The sequence below is a fragment of the Rhinatrema bivittatum genome, chromosome 14 (genome assembly GCF_901001135.1).
Source record: "Rhinatrema bivittatum chromosome 14, aRhiBiv1.1, whole genome shotgun sequence".
NCBI classification, from domain to species: domain Eukaryota; kingdom Metazoa; phylum Chordata; class Amphibia; order Gymnophiona; family Rhinatrematidae; genus Rhinatrema; species Rhinatrema bivittatum.
Window position 1 is genome coordinate 11379331 of NC_042628.1, and position 19879 is coordinate 11399209.

Genomic DNA, 19879 nt, shown 5'->3' on the forward strand with positions numbered 1-19879 from the left:
GACTCTCCCTCTCTACCAAATGGGCAGGTTCTGGACTGAACTGTGATACTACAAGAACGAAAATTAGCAGGTAAGAGCGAGTGTACTGAAGGGTCACCAACCCCCAACCTAAACCAGACAGGATAAAAAAAAAACCAAACAAACCCTGGGAGGAAGACTCAAAAAAAAAAAAAAAAATTGTCCAGACTGCAGAACTGCAGGTTTTGCATCGTCTACCATCTGCTGGAGACAGAGAAATACTGCAGGTGGCACACGTGGTTAAGTATCAGTAAAACTTTCTCTGTCTCCATCTGCTGGAAGGGAGTCAAAACCCAGGAGTCTGTACGGACCTGGGTATGTACAGGGAATGGCAATTTTCAGACAGCCCATTTATACACATAAAAGATTGAAGACAGGTGTAAAAAATGTGTGTTGCTGCAGTAAAGGGCGAAGTTAATCCAATATGATTTGGCGGTATATAAATAACTGTAAATAAATAAAATAATGTTTGAGTTTGTAAATTTTATGATTTTTTTTCTATTGTAAATCACTCCGATCTCATTTGCCTTGAAGGGCGGTATATAAAACAACTGTAAATAAAATAAATATTTATTTAAAAAACATATATTCGGCTGAGGCACAATTCTAAGCAGAATATAACTGAACTTGTTAGTGATTTTGTTTCATTATTCCCAGTTAAAATAGCCTTAAAGGTCATACATTTATGATGCATTGTACAATACCTGTTGGGCCATATGCAAATACTGTAGCATTATAACCAGAAATGACGCCTTCTAGTAGTTTTTTGGTGGTGGACACATATACCTCCTCCTAAACAATAAAGACAGTTTGTCAGTTCTGGAAATAAAACATTCCAGCAAATGAAAGATAAAATGTAATGTGAAACAAAAACAAAGTTCCTTAGTGTGCTGTATTTTCAACAGATACTTGATCTACATAGTTTTTGGAAAATATGCAGGTGGAAGAGATCAAATTGAAACCCTCAGTTTCTATTACTAATTCAGCTCCTCTTTCAAACTGGTAATGTAGATCAATAACACATGTACATGATTACAAAAAGCAATTCAAACTTTCTAGCAGGTAACTGTTATACTGGCCCATCCTTTACAAAACATAAGTGACTCCATGCATTATTAAAATTTCTTTTTCTCTCTCCCCCAAACTAAAATTTAGACAGACAAAGTTCTAGCAGTCTTGCCCCTTCTGTGCTATGGCACTTTTGATTGTAAAGCAGGAAAAGCAAAAGGAATCAAGAAGATGTGGTGGACATCTTATGGATCAGTGGCTTATATATTAATGCACATATCAATGCAGAAAAACAAAAAAGAATATAATCCCTGATAACTGGTATTCTAGTGGTTTGAGCAGAAGACTAAACCAGGGAAGCCAGGATTCAAATCGTGCCCACACTTCTTGCAATCTTAAGCAAGTCACTTCACCTTCCATTGCCTCAGATACAAACCTAGGACCTAATTTACAAAGCCTTTTTTCCCCTTACGCACAGAATGGGAGAACAGCCTCAACAAATCTGGCCCTTACAATATAAACCCTCTGGGGACAAGGAAAAGCTTAACAGGACCTAGATGTAATTTGCTTTGAAGTGATTGACCAGTCACAAAAGGAAGAATATAAATCAAAATTTAAAAGAAAAAGAAAACAAACTTTAAACATTTGAACTGAGAAGAAACCATTAAGGGTAGGAGGAAGAAATGTTACCTGAGTAGCTCGCTGATCAAATACCATATCAAATATGAAAGTCTTCTCCCTGGAACGATTTGCTCGCAGTATATCATCTGGATCTTCTGTTGGGTCTTTCAGAATTACAATCTTTTTAAAAAAAAATAACGATAAGGCATAGAGAAGAAAGGAGACAAATTTGAGCCGGATGTACTACAGGGTTTTCACTATGATTCTATTCTGGGTTGGCACCTATAGGTGCAGTGCCCTGATGGTTCCTGTCCTAAAGTAGATGGAAGCAGGCTCCTTTCCTGCCTGGATATTTGGTGCCCTAGGCACTTTCCTAGGTTGCCTATTCCTAAATCTGGCCTAATTCTATTTCCATTCCTTGTCTATGGGGAAAAAGCTTAGTAAATTAGGACCTTTGGATCTATGGGAAAAATGTTTAATACATCTGGGTCTAAAGTGGAATAAGGACTAAAACAAAATGAGGTGGATCAAACAATCTCTGGGAACTCTGGGGCAGATGCAATAAGTTTTGCGGAAAGCAGGCGCTGACTTTTCAGCGCCCACTTTCTTGGGGGGCGCCATGCAATATGCAAATTAGGGGTACTTTTTGGTACTTCAATTAAAAAAAAAAAAAAAAAACCTCGGCAGACCGCCGAGTTATGAAGACCGCCAGTAAACTCGGTGTCTGTTTTCATAACTGGCCATCTGCCAGTAATGAAAACCAATGCAGACTTTACCGGCGGTCTGCCAAGGGTTTTTTTTTTGTTTTTTTTTTTAATTGAAGAAGTACCGAAAAGCAGTTTTTTCTGCTTTTCTGTACTTTTTATGTGCGCTCAGCTATTAACTCCAGGCAAGCGTTAATATCTGAGCGATAAATGTGCATCTGAGACGCACATTTAGTTTTTTGAATGTGGAGTGAATGAGCAATAGCCTCATTTACATGCATTTGCACATGATGAGCGCTAACTCATTCACTCTGCGTCAGACGAGTGTTAAATAGTCGCTAATCCCCCTATTGTATGAGGGGGTGGATTAGCGCCTATTTAACTCGTAGCAGGTTAAACAGTGCACTCGTGTGAGCGCCCTGTATTGCATCGGCCCCTCTAATAGCTTTTAAATTCAACAGAAAGCAATAATCTATTTTGCTTACATTCCTGCTGCTAATCAGTGGTTTTGAACCAGGGAAGACAATTAAAAAAAAATCTTATAAAATGTTTTTTTGCATAGAAGCTCACGGTGTTCCAGCTTACTGGAGGGATAAGTTATTCAAGGCAGCAATTTAAACATGGTCTAATCTGCAAATGCATCAACACCTATTCTGGCTGTTTTTAACACATTGGAATATACTATATCTTCATGTGATGACGTAACAGTTATAATCTAGTTATTGGTGGTCCATTTCTGCAGCCAAACAAATTAATTAGGAGGATGTACTTGTCAAAAGACCTTTTACAATCAGACATATAAAGACTATGTATTTCTCGTCCAAAAGAAAAAAAATGACTCCTTCAAGTAAGGAAAATGTAGGCATTTATAAAATGTAAGTGTTGGCAAGAATGTGCATAGCATGGAGTGTCTCACTACTCTTATAAAAGATTTCCGGATGTTAAAATTCTTTTCCTACATCTTTTCTTTTTTTTAAATCTATACTTAGAGACATTTAGGCTTTCCCCCCCAAAACAATTAGAATTAAATTCTGAAACAAATCTTAAAATTATGGTGGCAATCTTACAAACTTTTTGCGTGTGTAAACATGTACTTACCCTTTGAAAATTGTCCCCCCACTCAGAGTGGGTAAAAGGGCAGGCACTGTTTCATAGCGTGTTTACTTTTACCCATATGATAAAAGGGGCAGAGTTAGACTGAGGGGATTGAAAGTGAGCATGGAGATTTCATTTTCAAATTTTCACATGTAATTTCATCTGCGTATTTTGTACCAGCTTTAAAGTAGTGCGAAAAATGCAGATACCAAAGTACTTGTATTCCTGCATGTTGCAAACCCAGTGGGGAGTTTTCCCTTGAAAACTGAGCTTGCAAAACTGTGCAGATAGGTGCAAGGTCTACAGGTGCTTTTATTCATGGATTATGCACCATTTTTAAAAGGGAAAATACATATGCACTGTCTCTTTGAAAACTGCCCAATGAATAAATACCCAATGAGATTTGCACCTTTTTTTTCCTGTGTCAAAAACAAGCCACATAGGTTTGAAAATGAAAAATTATATGCCTTGTCACTGTCCTCTGGCCTAACTCCACACCAGAAACACTTCCATGAATTACAGGTAAAATTATGCATATTGTAGAATGTTGTGCATACTTTTACCTGCATACAGTGGGCAATTTTCAAACAGCCCTTTTATCCAAGTAAAAGGTCAGTTACATGAGCAAATGGCATTTGAAAACTGCACTCACTGTTATTAACTAGCACTTGCCTAATCAGCTTGCTTGATTTCAAAATTTACTGTTATAATCACCCAGAAAAAGAAAACTACTTCCTTTTCTTCTCCTCCCCTCTTTTTATTCTGAAGAGGTTACGTCAGGGCTGAGACAATATACCATTTCATAGACAAAGGTTATTCATTTTGAACTTTTAAGTTTTAGAATATCTGGAATTGATCATTGTTTATCTAAAAATTTACAATATGGATTACTGCCACTAAATAAATTGGGGAAAGGGTGGCAAATATCAATCTGGCAATAATGACCAATTATGAAAATCTATTCTTACACCACATGCAAAGCCTGTATAAAACAGTACAAGCAAATTCAAGTATTGTGATATTACCTATTTGATAATGCTATTCAGTAGCTAATTATATAACTTTTCAAAATCTGTATTAATATATTTAGGTTGCAGGTAAAATATAAGTAAAAATCCAGTGCCATGTTTGCAAAACTTGGAATTATTTTCAAGGCTAACAATTAGGGAAAGCATGCAGAGACATGGCTTTGGGAATGCTTTCAACCGTGTTATAGAAGGGGGTGACGAGGTTCTTACATTACTTATTTTGAGTACATGCTATACTTTTCTATGTTTTTTTCCCTTACTGAAGGGGAAAGAGCAGCTTGGAAGACATATGCATCAGCATCTGTATGTGTGTGCATGAGGCCTTGGTAGGTTTGTAGTAGTAATGGGAGGCAGTTAGAGGCTGTGAAATGATGACATGCGCTCTATTCTAAAAGCACCCTCTCTTCCACTCCCAGCAGCTTGGCCCAGTACAAAATTGAATCAGTATCTTAGTTTGCTCAGTTACCACAAAACATTCTGGTGTAAATTCAAATTTTAGAAACCAAGCAAAGAAGAAAAACACATGAACAATAATAAAACTTAGCTGTATCTGTGTTTCTCTCTCTGTAAATCTATGTGGTGTATTTACATGTGGAGTGTGTGCAAGTAGCATGTATGTGGAGGTGTGTGATGTGTGTGCATCTATGTGTAGGGATGTTTGTGGGGGTGCTGTATGTGGGTTACATGCATGTGGACTGAGTATTTTGAGAGAGGTGCAGATTGTGCTGTGAGTGTTGTGAGAGTTGTGAGAGGGAAGCATCATCCTTTGCCAGCTGTTTCAGTTTTTTTTCTCTCTTTGTCTTCCTCTCTTGCTACAGGCCAAGTTGCTGGGAGAAGGTAAGAGAGCTTTTGGAATGGAACAGACAGCAATGTTCCACAGCATCTGTTTCCCACAGAAAGCAAATGGGTATTTTATTTGGAGGGTTTGTTCTCTGACAACACTAATCTAAACCGATATGATGTAACCACGAATGTCGGTATAAAAAAAGCTATTAAATAAATAAATAACGTTTGTTTTTTTTTGTTTTTACTCATCTGAGATATTCCCATTTTCTTTCAGTGAGCCAAATTTGATGTTTTTCCATCCCTTTTTAGATAGATTTTTAACCCCAGATGGACAGACACAGACTCATTTTACATGTTAGAAAGGATAAAAATGAATGGCTTTATCCCTGCAGCTGAGCAAAGTAAAATCATTTACCCATTCTCTCTCTCTTCCTCATTCTCTTTAGCTGCTGATTAGGATACCAGTGCCCACTTATATTAAGATGACATTATAAGTAGTCTAAAATGAATTCTTTCCATGTTTATGAAAGGTTGTTGTTTTCTCTGAGTCCCAAAGGACATGCACAGAATCTGCAGTGCAAGGCATCGAGTGACTCCATTCCTCAGGAGAACGGAGTTTCTCATCCTGAAGAGCAGCTTCCAAGAGGTCACATGATGTCTTTAGCATTTACTTTACAGACTAGGTCTATTATGAATGATAGAAAGAATCTTGCTGAGAGTGCTTAAAAGGTATTAAAGGTGACAGATAAGAAATACCCTTCCATTTTAAATATTCTTCTAGTTTTGCCCTCTTTCCACCCGTGGATAAACTATCTTCTAATGTATCACAGAATATGACAGCAGATAAGACTTGTAAAGCCCATTTGGTCTGCCCAATTTATTTCCTGTTGCAATGCCACAGACAACAGTTGATCTCTTGTGTACACTTCACCTCTCTGCAACTAATGATCATTGCATTTCTCTATTAAATCAGTCATAGTACTACTTTTTTGTACTAATGTGGCTTTGAAAATAAACAAATAGAAAAAGAATTGCAGAGCAAATTATAAGTACCGTACTTTTTTTCCTGATTTTTAAATTTTGTTTTCAATGTTGGGCTAGATCAGTGTTTTCCAACCTTTTCAAGATCAAAGGTATACTACATTAAGAAAAATTCTGTGAGGCACACCACAGAGCAGGTAATGCGGACATGAAAGGACTTGTGTTCAAAAGAAGAGCTAGGGAAGCAGTGAAAGCACTAATCTTTCTTCCAAATATTAAAAACAGAGAGAGGGAGCATGGGATAGAAAGTTTTTGGGTACTTGCCAGGTACTTATAGCCTGGATTGGCCACTGTTGGAAACAGGATGCTGGGCTTGAAGGACCCTTGGTCTGACCCAGTATGGCAATTTATGTTCTTATCTCACCATAATGGCTCAGTTCTATCTATATACAAGTACAGGCGAAGGGAGAAGTCAGTATGATGTGGGCAGCTGGCTCAGTTAGTTACCTTGGCTGCCACAATTGGCATCCAGTGCTCCTCCATTCCTCCTACTCTCAGCACCCAGAATGAGTCACATCCAGTGCTCAGTGTAGATACACTCTGTCTCACTCAGCCTAGGGATGACAGAGGCTGGAAGATGAAGAGGTGCTGTGGGCACTGTGTATGGCGAACAAAGCAGGGTCCAGCTATCCATGCCCTGCATGCTGCCCATTAATAATTATCACATGCCAGAGTTCATGCTATAGCTAGGAGGAAGAGGAGGCATGCAGAAAGGAGCTATGTGTTTAAGAGTCATCATTGGTGACTCGTATTGTAAAGTGCTGAAAGCAGAGCCCAGGTGCTAGTCTGCATCCGAGCATCAGGCAGTGGTGACTTTTCTGTGATACACCTGAAGACATTGGTTGGGAAACACTGGGATCGATCCATAATTTTTATGGAAATGTGTTATTTCAATTTCCAGATTTTACATAGATATAACTATCCCAAATATTTGATTGCTATAGGTTGAATGGTCTGTGAAATAAAGTGTGCACAGACAGACAAAGAATACATAAGCAATTTTTAAATTAGGTAAAAGTGCTAAAAAATACTACTTTATTTAAACTAACAAGAGATCCCTGCAAATATCTGGTAAGGTATCTGCCTCCTTTACTCTCTCCTCTCTCATTCTTATTATATGCAAGCTTTTAACTCTGCCTGATCATCTCCCTATGGGTACAGTTTTGTCTTTTCACATTGCTTCAATATTTGTGCATGATTTCAATTATCTTAAACATCATTGCTACTGGAGTTCTTTTCTGTTTGATTGTGGAGGAAAATTCAGATGAATTAAACAGAACTAAATCCCAGTAGAAGCTGTATTCAAAAAAACTGACAGCTAAGACTGCAAACAGAACACCAAAAAATAGTCTCAAAGACTTCTGCCATTTTATTTTGCACTTTTGCTAAGCACTACTAACATTCATTTTACCATCCAGTAGATACCTTCCTGAACTCTTCTCATACTGCTCAGTACCTTACTCACTTGGTCACCCAGTTTGTGGGCAATGATGCTGGCTCCTTCATCCAGTTCAGCTTCATTAATTGGGCGAATACGCACAGCTACCTTCAATCAGAAAATATCAGTCCAGTTTATAACACTTATTTTTTTCACTTCTCTGAAATATTAATTCTTTCTTAGGGTTTCCTCAGATGGTACAACTTGATTTTGTTTCCTGCTCAAAACCTGTGCTAAAATGGTTAAAACATGGAGGCCTCTGAATGAGTTCAATACCATTCCCTCTCTTAATTCCTCAAAACCTTTTGCAAAGATTTGTGTGTTAAAAAAAAAAAAATCAACGAAATAATAAGGTCAAACGGGGATGAGCACTGTTTTCTAAAATCTTTCCCAAAAATAAGAGATATATGTAATATGATTGTCATAGTGCCCAGTTTTTCCAGAATATTTAAATATTATTTTATGATGATTTAATAGGAATTAAAAGAAGCAGATATTTGTCTGTATTTTTACAGCAAGCAACAAAGAATTGTGGACAATAATATACCCAAAACATTCTGACCTAAAAATGGCCTTTCTGGAATACATTTTGAAGTGTCAGGAAACACCCCCCCCCCCCCAAATATAGTTTTCTTGCAGAAACCATGAACTCATCATCTTTGCACCTTCAGTTGGGACGTCCTCGCTTTCTTTCCCTCTTCGGGTACTTACGGTAAGCTGCTGGTGTTTAGAGTCTCCTCTCAGGTCCTTCATGTCCCTGCATCTGAAGATTCCACCCGGCAGTCACTGGTGTTGTTCAGGTTAATCAGGCTCGCTCGGTACAGGCACTGAGGGGGGGCTTGCATATAGCCCGGGGCGTTCAGGTTTCCTATCAACTGCCGCCGGCTGCAAAGGTAAAAGCAAGAGAAGGAAAGTCGCTACGTGATATTGAGCAGACTTCCCATTTCTTCCACTCCTTGCCTCTCAGAAAATAGCAGGGAGGGTGCAAGCCACAGTCCTCCCCCCCTCAGGACGGTGTCCCTGGACATTATTACATCACATTTCATGACAACAGACGGGGAGCCGGGGGATATGGAGAGAGGCTTCATCCGCACCACCGACAACAGACTCCAGGGAGATGGCAGAAAGAGAGGAGACGTGCAATGCTAACAACGCCCCTGATATAACAGCGGAATCGGGGTGAGGGGGGCAGAATCCCCCGAACGAAAGGAAGCGAGTGCTGGACTGGGAGGTGGGCAAGGGACCCGCAGAAATCCCAAAGGATGCAAACAGAGGCAGCAGGGTGCACGTAACGAGCGTCCTCTCTTCCGGTTACAAGTGTGCACGTCCCCGCTTGCGCGCCTTCGGTAACGGGCATCCTATGCACGGTAAGTAACAGGAAAAAACAAACAAACCGACAAGGCCCCGAGGAGTCTTTTGCTCTGAGCCCACTCAGTCCGACCTGAGTAACAAAATCGGTCAAGCCTGGGCGCAGTTTTCAAGCGACTTAGTTATAAAACAAACAAACAAAAAAAAGTCGACAGGCAGGTAAGGGCCGAACTAAAGCCGGCTGGTTCAGTGGGGGGAGTGGCGGGCAGCGAGCTTAAGGGGAGGCCGAAAGGCCCGAAGTGCCCCGGCGCAACCTCCTGCTGCTACTTCTCGGGCTTTTCCTGTCACTCGTCGGTACCGTTTCTCTTTTGCTACCGTGAAACCAAAAACTTATTTCGGGGAGGATTTGACATTTGACACGACTCAAACCCGCGGCCCGGTTTCCAGGACCGATAGAAAAATTCGGCGGCTTTAATTCGCTCGCCGAAGGTAGAGCCAGCAGCACCTGCGGACGCTTTTACAAGGAAACCCCCCCCCCCCCCCCCAAGTACATGGACGGGGTGGACTTTAAAGTCCTTCTGAGAACCGTAAACCTTCGGGAAAAACCACGGGCGAGCCTTTTACCACTTTTCTCGTGTGAATTTTCCGCCCTTCCACTATTATTCCTGCTGGGCCGGAGAGCCGTTTCCATGGTAACAGACACGCTTCGTGACACCGGAAGTGCGTAAGCGGGGTCTGCGCTTCAGAACGCTGAAAGGTGCAGTCCGCAAAAAAATAAATAAATAAATAAATTGCCGCGCTGGAGGATTATACGGCGGCGGCGGCGGCGGAGGTGGCCTTTAACCTGCCTAGCGTTCACTTAACCGGATTTAAGATTGCGGCGCCCATAGGAGAGCACTGGCTATGCCAGCACATGGCCTTGATGCCTTCAGAATTTGGCACCTTATACCTAAATGCAGGTGTGGTTATAAATATATATTAACAGACCAATATTGGGTGGGGGGAGACCAACATAAGGATGGTAGTAGTGCCACAAATCAGCACATAATCCTCCCGTTCACTGCAAGTTATTTTCATATATTAGTTGCTTTCCAGATTGGTTTTGTACTCTTCTAAAAGTTCTCGCTCCGTTATTAACTGCTGTACGTAGAGGTGGGAAAGCCAGCTCTTAGCTCAGAGTAAGCTATAAGAAACAAACTAACTATTGGGAATCTGTCAGGTACTTCCCTAGAGTGGCCAGTGTCAGAGACAGAATGTTAGCCTTGATGGACCTTGGTCTGATCCAGCATGGCAGTTATTAGTGATAGAGAAAGACTAAATGCCTGTACGTAAAGACCAAAAACGACCCATCTAGACTGCCCAGTGAAGGGTTTAGGTGTGGCTTGTTGGTCTATGGGTATGATTCTCAGTTAAGATGCTAGAGGTCCTGGGTTCAACTCCCAGACAAGCTCTTACCTTTCTGTGTCTGGGGCTCATGGGAAAGGGAGAGCCCAACTTGATACGAGCCTAGGTTTAAGGGGGAAGCCGACAGTCACGCAGTAGCACTTGGTTTATAGGGAAGTATCCTTGATGGACACTAATGGGGCCATAGAGTTAGGGCATGTCAGCACCGAGGTTCCAATAAAAAGAAAAGAATGTCATGTGTCTAAGGAAAGAAGCACCTGAGCTAAAAGATTCCAAATTATCTCTGTCAACTGAAAAGCACAATATTAATACAAAAAAAAACATGCTTTGAAATATTTGTATGCCAATGCCAGAAGTCTGAGAAGACGAGAGAGTTAGAATGTATATTAGTGAATGATGAAATTTAATTGGCATCTCAGAAACATGGTGGAAGGAGGATAATCAATGGAATAGTACTAAACCAAGGTACAAATTATATCGCAATGATAGAGAGGAGCAACTTGGGGAGTGGTACTTTATGACCAGAATGCCATAGAGACCAACATGATCCTCCAAGAGACTGAATGCACAATTGAATCTTTATGGGTAGAAATCCCTTGTGTATTGGGGAAAGAGTATAGCGATGGGAGTATACTGCTGTCCACCTGGCAAAAATGAGGAGAGGGACAATGACATGCTAAGAGAAATTAGGGAAGCTAACTAACAGGTCTATCCAGTAACGAGCGGTAGGAAGAGCTGCGTTAGTGCCCAGCGCACCCGCGGTTGCCGCACGCACAGTGCAGCTCACCTACCGCTCGATCCTGTATGTAAATAGCTTGCAAATGCAAGCTGCGTCTAAGAAGCGTCCGTGAAGCATTAGGCCCGCGCAACCCATTTTACTGGATAGAGCGCCTATACAGTATCCTGGGTGCGCGGGCCTAACGCTTCACGGCCACACTGGTATCTGTCATTTCAAATGTCATTTGAAATGACAGATACCAGGAAGTCGGGATTGCCAGGAGAGGTCGCTTTACACTGCCAGTCCCTACTTCCCTCCTCCCGAAGCAGGGCGCGAAAAGCAGCCTTGCTCCGGGAGGAGGGAAGGAGGGACTGGCAGTGTAAAGCGACGAAGCGACTTACTTTTTTCACCCCCCTCCGGATATCGGACGACCTCTCCTGCCCCCAGCTGCTCGCGAAGATGGACGCCTGCACGGCCGCTGAAGACGTGACGTCACATGCCGTGACGCCAAACGTCGTGACGTCACGTCTTCAGCGTCTGTGCAGGCGTCCATCTTCGTGAGCAGCTGGAGGCAGGAGAGGTCATCCGATGTCCGGAGGGGCTGCAAAAAGTAAGTTGCTTCGCCGCTTCACACTGCCAGTCCCTTCTTCCCTCCTCCCGGAGCAATGCTGCTTTTCGCACCCTGCTTCGGGAGGAGGGGAGAGGGGACTGGCACGGGGGAAGCCACGATGTCCAGAGGGGAGCTGCAAAAGTAAATCGCTGAGCGTAGGATTGCCCGTCCTCTCCCCTCTCTCTCTTGCAATTTTTTTTTTTCGCTTTTTTTTTTTGCTTCGGGAGGAGGGGAGAGGACTGGGGCTGCCCCGGAGACCAGCATCCATGGCTGCGGCCAGGGCAGATGAGCGGGGGCTGGGGGAAAGCTTGCCGCCTACCCTTACCCCTGCCTCTAACGCAGGGGTAAGGGTAGGCGGTAAGTTAGCAGGTTAAATGCGCGGCAAAACGGCAGGGTAAAATAGCGATAGTTGGGGAGCGGGTTACTGGATGCTAGGGAATAGCTAATTCGCTCGTTTGCATGCAATATACATGCCGTGTGCGGAAGGGGTTGCCCGGGGATTTTAGGACGTGGTAAGGGTAGGTTAAAGGGGGTTGTGGATCGCAGGAAGGGCTAACGCGGCCGGAAAGTGAGTAGAACGCGGGTTAGGAGCGGGGTAAACGCGGCCGCACTTTACTGGATAGACCTGTAAATTGGTAGTGCAGAAATAATGGGAGTCTTCAATTAACCTAATCTTGACTGGGTAAATGTAACATCAGGACATGCTAGAGAGAGAAAGATCATGGATGGGAAAAAAATGACAATTTTATGGAGCAACTGGTTCAGGAACAGACAAGAGGAAGCTATTTTAGATCTAATTCTTAGTGGAGCACAGAATTCGGTGAGAGAGGTAAAGGTGGTAGGGCCATTTAGCAATAGTGATCATGATCAAATTTGAATGACTGGAAGGGGGACAATAAGTAAATCCACAGCTCTAGCACTAAACTTTCAAAAGGAAATTTTGATAAAATGAGAAAAATAGTTGAACAAAAAAAAAAACCAAAGGAGCAGCTGCAAAGGTTAAGAGTATGCAACAGGCATGGACATTGTTAAAAATACCATCTTAGAAGCACAGTCCAAATGTATTCCCTGCATTAAGAAAGGTGGGAAGAAGGCCAAACGATTGTGGACACAGTTAAAAGAAGCAATTTTATCCAAAAGATCTTCCTTCAAAAAATTGGAAGAAGGATCCATCTGAAGAAAATGTTCCCATAGGACCATGAACCTCAGGAATCTCTGGTGCTCTGGCCTGATGGCTAGGTTCAGATACGCCTTTATCAAGGCAAGAAATGCCAAGAACTCTTCCTTGCGTACTGCTGCTATAACACACCTCAGAATTTCCATGCGGAAATGGGGAACCTTGAGAGCTGCATTTACCCTCTTTAAATCCAATATCTCTTGAATTGGATACAAGGGGGAAAAACAGGATGCTTAACTTAAAACTGACCTCCCGCCACACCAAGTGTGTTCAGGGTCTGAGCCAACAAACAGCAAGCCATCTCTGTGAAAAAAAAAAATCTGAGCAGAATCCAAAGTGGCTCTCCAATCATATGCAATTTCTCTCTCTTCTAGAAGAGAGAAAGCCAATTCCCCATCGGGAATCCTGCGATGTCTCATGATGCACCCTTCGCCCCCCCTTGAACATTACCAGGGACAGCCTCCCTGTGGCATTTGCCCACTGTGATTCACAAATGGGAGGCCTGAGCACGCGATCCCTACATAGTAGGCTGCTTCACCTTCACTGGGCACCCCTGCAGAAAGGTCTGCAGGCCCTGGAACATTCCACGCAGGAGGAGGATGGATTAATACTGGAGTCCATAGGCCCGAACTCTCTCGGGAAAGCTTCTGCCCTGGGGAACAAGGGAAGAGAACTTACCATTGCCTCACCTCCCACTCCACTCTCCCTCCAGAGACACCACAGGCCGAGGGGATGTCCCAACATGGGCAAAAACTGTAACCGCCACATCGCTTTGAGCATCTAACCAGCACTGACACAAACGGAAAAAGAGTGAGGACTGAATTGCTAACAGATGGCAAGCCTCAGAGATAGCAAGGCGCTTGGACCTGGTCATCCCCGGCACGTAGCTCTTGGCAGCCTCCTTTGCACATATCAATGCCCCCTGGGCGATCACGCACACCCTTCCCTTCCCAGATGTGGTCATAAGCACAAGTAAATGTGCAAATACGTGCTGAAGTTTAGGTCGCAGTATTTATTTATTTAGATTTTTTATATTCCGCTTTTAACACTTTTTCCAGCATTTCAAAGCAGATTACATTCAGGTACTGTAGGTATTTCCCTATCCGCAGAGGGCTTATAATCTAAGTTTGTACCTGAGGGTAAAGTGACTTGTCCAAGGTCACCAGGAGTGCACGAGTACCTGCTCAAATAGGCACTCGTCTAGGTTGCGGCCTTACGTGCTCAAGTACCTCGCAAACATGCGCTCATCTAGGTCACAAGACCTACACGCTCAAATCTAGGCTGTGGCCTTACGCGCCCAGGTCCCAGCACATGCAATTGCCACACACTTGAGAAAAGAACCACTGCAGTGGCCTACCCCGCGGCTAAGTAAAGCCTGCTTGCATCTTCAGTGCGTTTAATCCCGGATCCGTTTAACATCAGACACAGATAATCATCGGCCTGAAGAGCTTCTTGACTGGCTGAGAATCCATGGAGACTGGGGCCAAGAGCCAGCATCTCGCTAAACACACTTTGTGCATAAACAAATTAAAACGGCAGAAGAACGCTATCAGAATCAGAGACTCCTCAGTGCAAGTGCCTCTCTGCACCTCTGCAGGACAGGGAACCGTCAGCGATAGTTGAGGAGGGGATTCCCACCTCTCCAGCCGAAGCTGATAGGGAATAAAAAATGGCCACTGTTTGTATGCTGATGGGGAAAGCCTCAGTGCTAGACCCTGTCACCTGAGAGGCTTGACCCCACTTTTGCTGCATGCACAAGCTGTTCCTCCTTGCACCCATGGCACAACCAGTACCTCAATGGCAAGCAGGGGATGTCCCTCAGTGCCAAGGAGCCAACACCTGGTCTCCTCTGCAGGCACAGAAGCTGCTGAAAAACCCAATTGGTGAGACACTGAGGTAGCTGCCCCATGGAACCTTTCTGCTGTACAGATTCCTGCATCTAGTTCTTTTTTTTTTTTTTTAACTCTCTGAGAACAAATAAAGATACATAGAAACCAATACTTTATTTTGGTGCAGAGGTTCAGGTTCCAGGACCACACGCAGCATGGCAGATCAGAAAAGAGCCAGATCACTGGCTATGTCAGTTTCCTTTTGCCAAACATTAATGACCCAGGACAAACCGTAGAAAAGGGACACTTTCCTGCTCCACTGGACTTTCAGTGCAGAACTGCCAGCAGGTTTCACCACTGTCTCATGGGGGATGAAGCATCTGGACCACCAGATACACACCAGAGACCTCCGCACCAAGCTATTAGAAGGATCACCCTCCCTGCTTATCCGCCTCAAATCAGGGGAGATGGCCCCACCACCTCACAAGCACCTGGGAGGATCCAGAAATGTTCTCTCTCAATCTTTTTTCTCTCTCTCGCCAGACTGCAGGTTTTACACATCTACCATCTGCGGAGATAAATAGTGGGGGAGTACAGGTGGCACATTGGGTTATACAGTGTCAGTGAAACTTTGTCTCCATCTGCTGGCAGGGAGGCAAAACCCAGGAGTCCAGACTGATCCGTGTATGTACTGGAAACAGGTGTTCTCCCAAGGACAGAAGGATGTTAGTCCTTGCACATGGGTGACATCATCAGATGGAGAAAACTTATGTCAAAGTTTCTAGAACTTTGAGTAGGCAAACTGAGCATGACCTATACCACATGTCCACACAGGGTCCCTCTTCAGTCCCATAACATAGAATTACAATAAAATAAAAAAAACAGGACAAACAACTCCATGGGGTGGCAGGCGGGTTTCGTGAGGACTGATATTCTGCTGTCCTCAGAGAATACCTGTTACAGGCAAGCAACTCTGCTTTCTCCAAGGACAAGCAGGATGGTAGTCCTCACACATGGGTGAATCCCTAGTGACAGGCTGCTTCCAACACAAAAGGGGACCAATAGACACCCAACCACGTGCCAACAGTCACACCTCCTGTGCTGCTGGTAACAAGATGGGGAGACAGCCTGAACCCAAACAAGCAGCCCTAAGTTTTGAGAGTGGGTTCTATACCGCAAACAGATTCTGAAGACAGACTGGCCAAACCTACTGTCACATTGGCCATCCCTAGCCAGACAGTAATGGGATAAGAATGTGTGGAGATAACTCAATATTGCAGCCTACTCATAAGTGGCCACCAGTGTTGCCATGGCTGTAACAGAATGAGCCTTGACATGGCCCCCAAGATGCAGTCCCTGCTGGGCATAACAGAAGGAGATGCAATCTGCAAGCCAATTGGATAGCATCTGCTTGGCAACAGCAATGCCTTATGAAGAGAAACAAAATTTGGGTGGACTGTCTATGGGCTTCTTTCGGCTCCAGATAGAAGACTATGGACTTCAAGTGAGCCTAACTGAGCAGTACTTGTTCACGTTGGTGCTAATGGGGCCTGGTAAAGAATATTGGCAAGACAATTGCCTGATTAAGATGGAAATCTCCATCTGCTGGCAGGGAGGCAAAACCCACCCACGCAAGACCACCCTGTCATGATAAAACTTAGAATAAGGGGGCCACGTCACTAAGGCCTGGAGCTCACTGACCTTGCGTGCTGAAGTGACCACCACCAAAAATATGACCTTCCAGGTCAGGTTCTTCAGGTCACAGATGCGCAGTGGCTCAAAAGGAGCTTTCATCAGCTGAGCTAACACCACAGTGAGGGCCCAAGACATGGCAAGAAGCCTTAGGGGAGGCTTCAGTTGAAGTAGGCCCTGCATGAAATGTACAACTATAGGCTGTACAGAGATGGTCATACTATCTACACTGGGGTGGTATGTGCCAACTGCACTAAGATGAACTCTGATGGAGTTGGTTTTTTAGCCATGGATCTTGTGTTTCCCGCACTACAAACCCTTATGCACCAGCGACATGAGGGTGTCTTGCTGCTGTTGAAGCAGCTGCTCAGCCACCTCCTGCACCTGCTTCCAGATGTCCCACAAATATTGGCTTATGTAGAGCTGGTAGGCAGCAATGCAGGCAATATGCATGGCGCCTTGGAACACCTGCCTTCCAAGAGCATCTATCGCTCTGTGGTCCATCCCCAGGGGCACCGAGGAATGGGTCAGAGAGCACCTGGCCCTCTTGAGGGCAAATTTGACCACTACCAACTGATGAGGCAGCTGACGCTTATCAAATCCAGCAGCCTTCTGGATAAGGTAAACACCATCCGCCTTCTTATTAATGGGAGGCACTGCGAGGAGATGTTACCAAACCCTCAGCAGCAACTCCTTAAAGATTTCATGTACCAGGACCCCCACAATCTCCTTAGGAGGCTCCACAAACTGAAGGCTCTCAAGCATTTTGTGCCTGGCATCCTCTGCCATCACCCTCACAAACCCTGCAAAGGCTAAGTCTTCAGGTGGAGACTTCCTTTGCTCATCTGATGAGAGACCATCCGAGTCCTTAGAGGAGGACTCAGTTTGATAGTCCCCTTCAGGGGTCATAGAAACCCTCATCCTCACTCTATGCCACAGGGGTTGGGGTCCTAGGTACTTGGCCTAGTCCACAGGTGCAGGCACCGATGGAACTGGACAAGGGATTACAGGCCTCGGCGTCTCTGCCAGTCTTGGCAGAGCTTCCTCCTCAGAGGAACCAGCGACGATCACCTTATCGGTAAGGGGCGGCCTCGGTGCCCTAGGCACTGGTGCCATCCTAGGAACAGACACCAGCTGGGTCAGTAATGCACCGATGAGCACATTGAGCTTCTCCAGAAGTGGTATGAGGGCGGGCTGCACCGGCTCTGGTGCCACAGGACCAAAGCCCTGCAGTATCCCCTCCACTCCAGCTGGACTTGATACTCCAGCTCCTCTTCGAATGTTGCTGATGCTAACACCAACTTGGAGGAAGAAGGAGTGGCCAGATCTTCCTTTGATCTGCTGAGGGGGATCAGCGACTGACACCAGGACAGGTGGAGATCATTGAGGACCACATGGAATAGATGGAGGATGGGCGCTCCTTACCCCAGGGCTGATTGGAGGCATCATGGCAAAAGCCAGTGCATCCCGAGCCTAGCACTGTGCATTGACGGGGGACAGATGCTGATGCTTCTTAGGCTTCTCTTGATTGGTCTGGTCCTTCACTGGTGCAGAGGTCGAAGATGATGAACCCAGTGTCCTCAACTCAGAGATTGACAAGTTGGGTCTCTGGCTATCCATGGGCGACCTCAACGGAACCAACAGTCCCGCCGATGTTGACGGCGTGGTGTCCATCAGTGCGGCGCAGAGGTCCTTTGATGCCAATGCTTCGGACTTCCTCAACACAAAGAGCTGATCCATCTTGTCAAGTTGAAGCAGACACCCCTTCGGGGTTATCTGGGCACAAAAGCAGAAACCCTGGTTGTCATGAGATGTCCCCAGGTAGAGGATATATACCTCATGAGGATTGGTGATGAACATGGTCCTTGGGTACTGGGGATCATCGGCGAAAACCGGACATGGCCATGATGGGCGAAACAAAAGGGCCGAGACACGAACGATGGTGGTGGGCGTTGATGGCCAGCGGACACAGAGGCACCACTACTATAGGGGAATCAACTGCGAAAGAAAAAAACTTACCAAAACGCCAAAAACCCTGACTGGAGACAATACAGGAAGGCACCGAAAGGGACCCGGTGACGGAACGAAGAGAAAAGATTGCAAAAAAAAAAAAACGTGAACACAAAGTTTTCCACAAGGCAAAAGCCAAGATTTTACAGCTCAATAAAACCGCGAGGTTCACAGCTCCACAGAAAAAAAGAGAGACTGAAGAGGGACCCCACATGGACACGTGGTATAGGGCATGCTCAGGGTGCCTAGTCAAAGTTCTAGAAACCTTGACATAAGTTTTTGTATCAGCTCCATCTGATGATGTCACCCATGTGAGGACTACTCTTCTGCTTGTTTTCAGAGAAATCTGACTTCTAAATAAGTTTCTAAATTACAAAAATTTATTTCAAGCTCAGAAACAAGACTGAATTCATAGCTCCTCTCCCTAGATTTCAAGCAATCAGGTGCATCCATGGACAGTGCAAATGAATTATTTGTTCAGCTGCAGAGCTACATATCTTCTACTGGAATATATTATCTAGTTGCTATTATTATTATAGAGTTTAGCTCCAGCACATTATCCATCTGTGGTTGAATAGTTTAGTAAAGGAGGGATAACTCCTTTACATGGATATATTTAGTGTTTCCTTGTATAAATACATTCATAGATAAAAGTTCAGTTTAGAAGTAAGTCCAGCTAGCCTGTGCTATCCCAGATATGTCACAAATTCTCCGAAAGGTTCACAGTCTTGCACTCATCCTCATTAAAGAAACCTCCAAAACAGATTTGCCTGTGACAAAAAATGGAAATAGAAACATACATTTATCACAAGCAAACGTATCAAGCATGCAATGAGTTCCTTAACCAGGAAACCCTCATGACAAACTTGCATGGTTTGTAGAATATCCATGCTACTGCTACTTGTGTGTCAGTGGTGCAAGATGCTGTCTGAAGTATATTGGTGGCTGATTATGTGGATTTAGCTGTGATAGGTCTAATGGTTTTATTTTTTTCTTTATATCAAATTTGCTTTAATACACAGTGGAGGTTTCTTATTCAAAACTACACATCTTTCTCTAGAGAATTAATGTTCTAAGTGATGTTTTAAAAAGATTTAAATATGAAAGCAAAACATTTGAATATCCTTCTCATTAAAAGATCAAAATGCTTTTAAATGACCCCACGCTGGCATAAACAGTATAAAAAGGCCTCCAGGAATATACAAAGGATCTTTTATTTTCCCACAAAAATAAAAACATATGGAATAGTCTTTCAGTTTCCAGTTCAGACAGCCTTAGCCCAGAAAATGATTACATAGATAAAACTGGACCATAAATACAGAATAAGTCCTGGAGATTTCAACTCTGTAGCTGACAGAGATGACCTATGCTTAAGAGTAAGACACAGACTCC

General features: G+C 43.9%; 1 protein-coding gene across 6 annotated transcripts in view; it reads right to left on the reverse strand.

Annotated features, from left to right (window-relative positions):
- The window catches only part of LOC115075902 (kinesin-like protein KIF19), a 61867-nt gene extending 52039 nt beyond the window's left edge, over window positions 1-9828 (reverse strand). For 2 of the 6 annotated variants that reach the window (XM_029576828.1, XM_029576827.1), the window contains exons 1-5: window positions 9672-9827; window positions 8451-8624; window positions 7767-7847; window positions 1717-1827; window positions 723-810 (exon numbers count right to left, since the gene is read on the reverse strand). In XM_029576828.1, coding sequence (XP_029432688.1) covers window positions 723-810; window positions 1717-1827; window positions 7767-7847; window positions 8451-8492 — 322 coding nt within the window. In that variant the 5' untranslated portion in view covers window positions 8493-8624; window positions 9672-9827. Of the gene's footprint in view, window positions 1-722; window positions 811-1716; window positions 1828-7757; window positions 7848-8450; window positions 8625-9133; window positions 9578-9671 lie in introns of those variants that run through there. The other 4 variants (XM_029576826.1, XM_029576824.1, XR_003852637.1 and 1 more) reach the window with 3 other exon arrangements.
- Between the last annotated feature and the right edge of the window lie 10051 nt (window positions 9829-19879).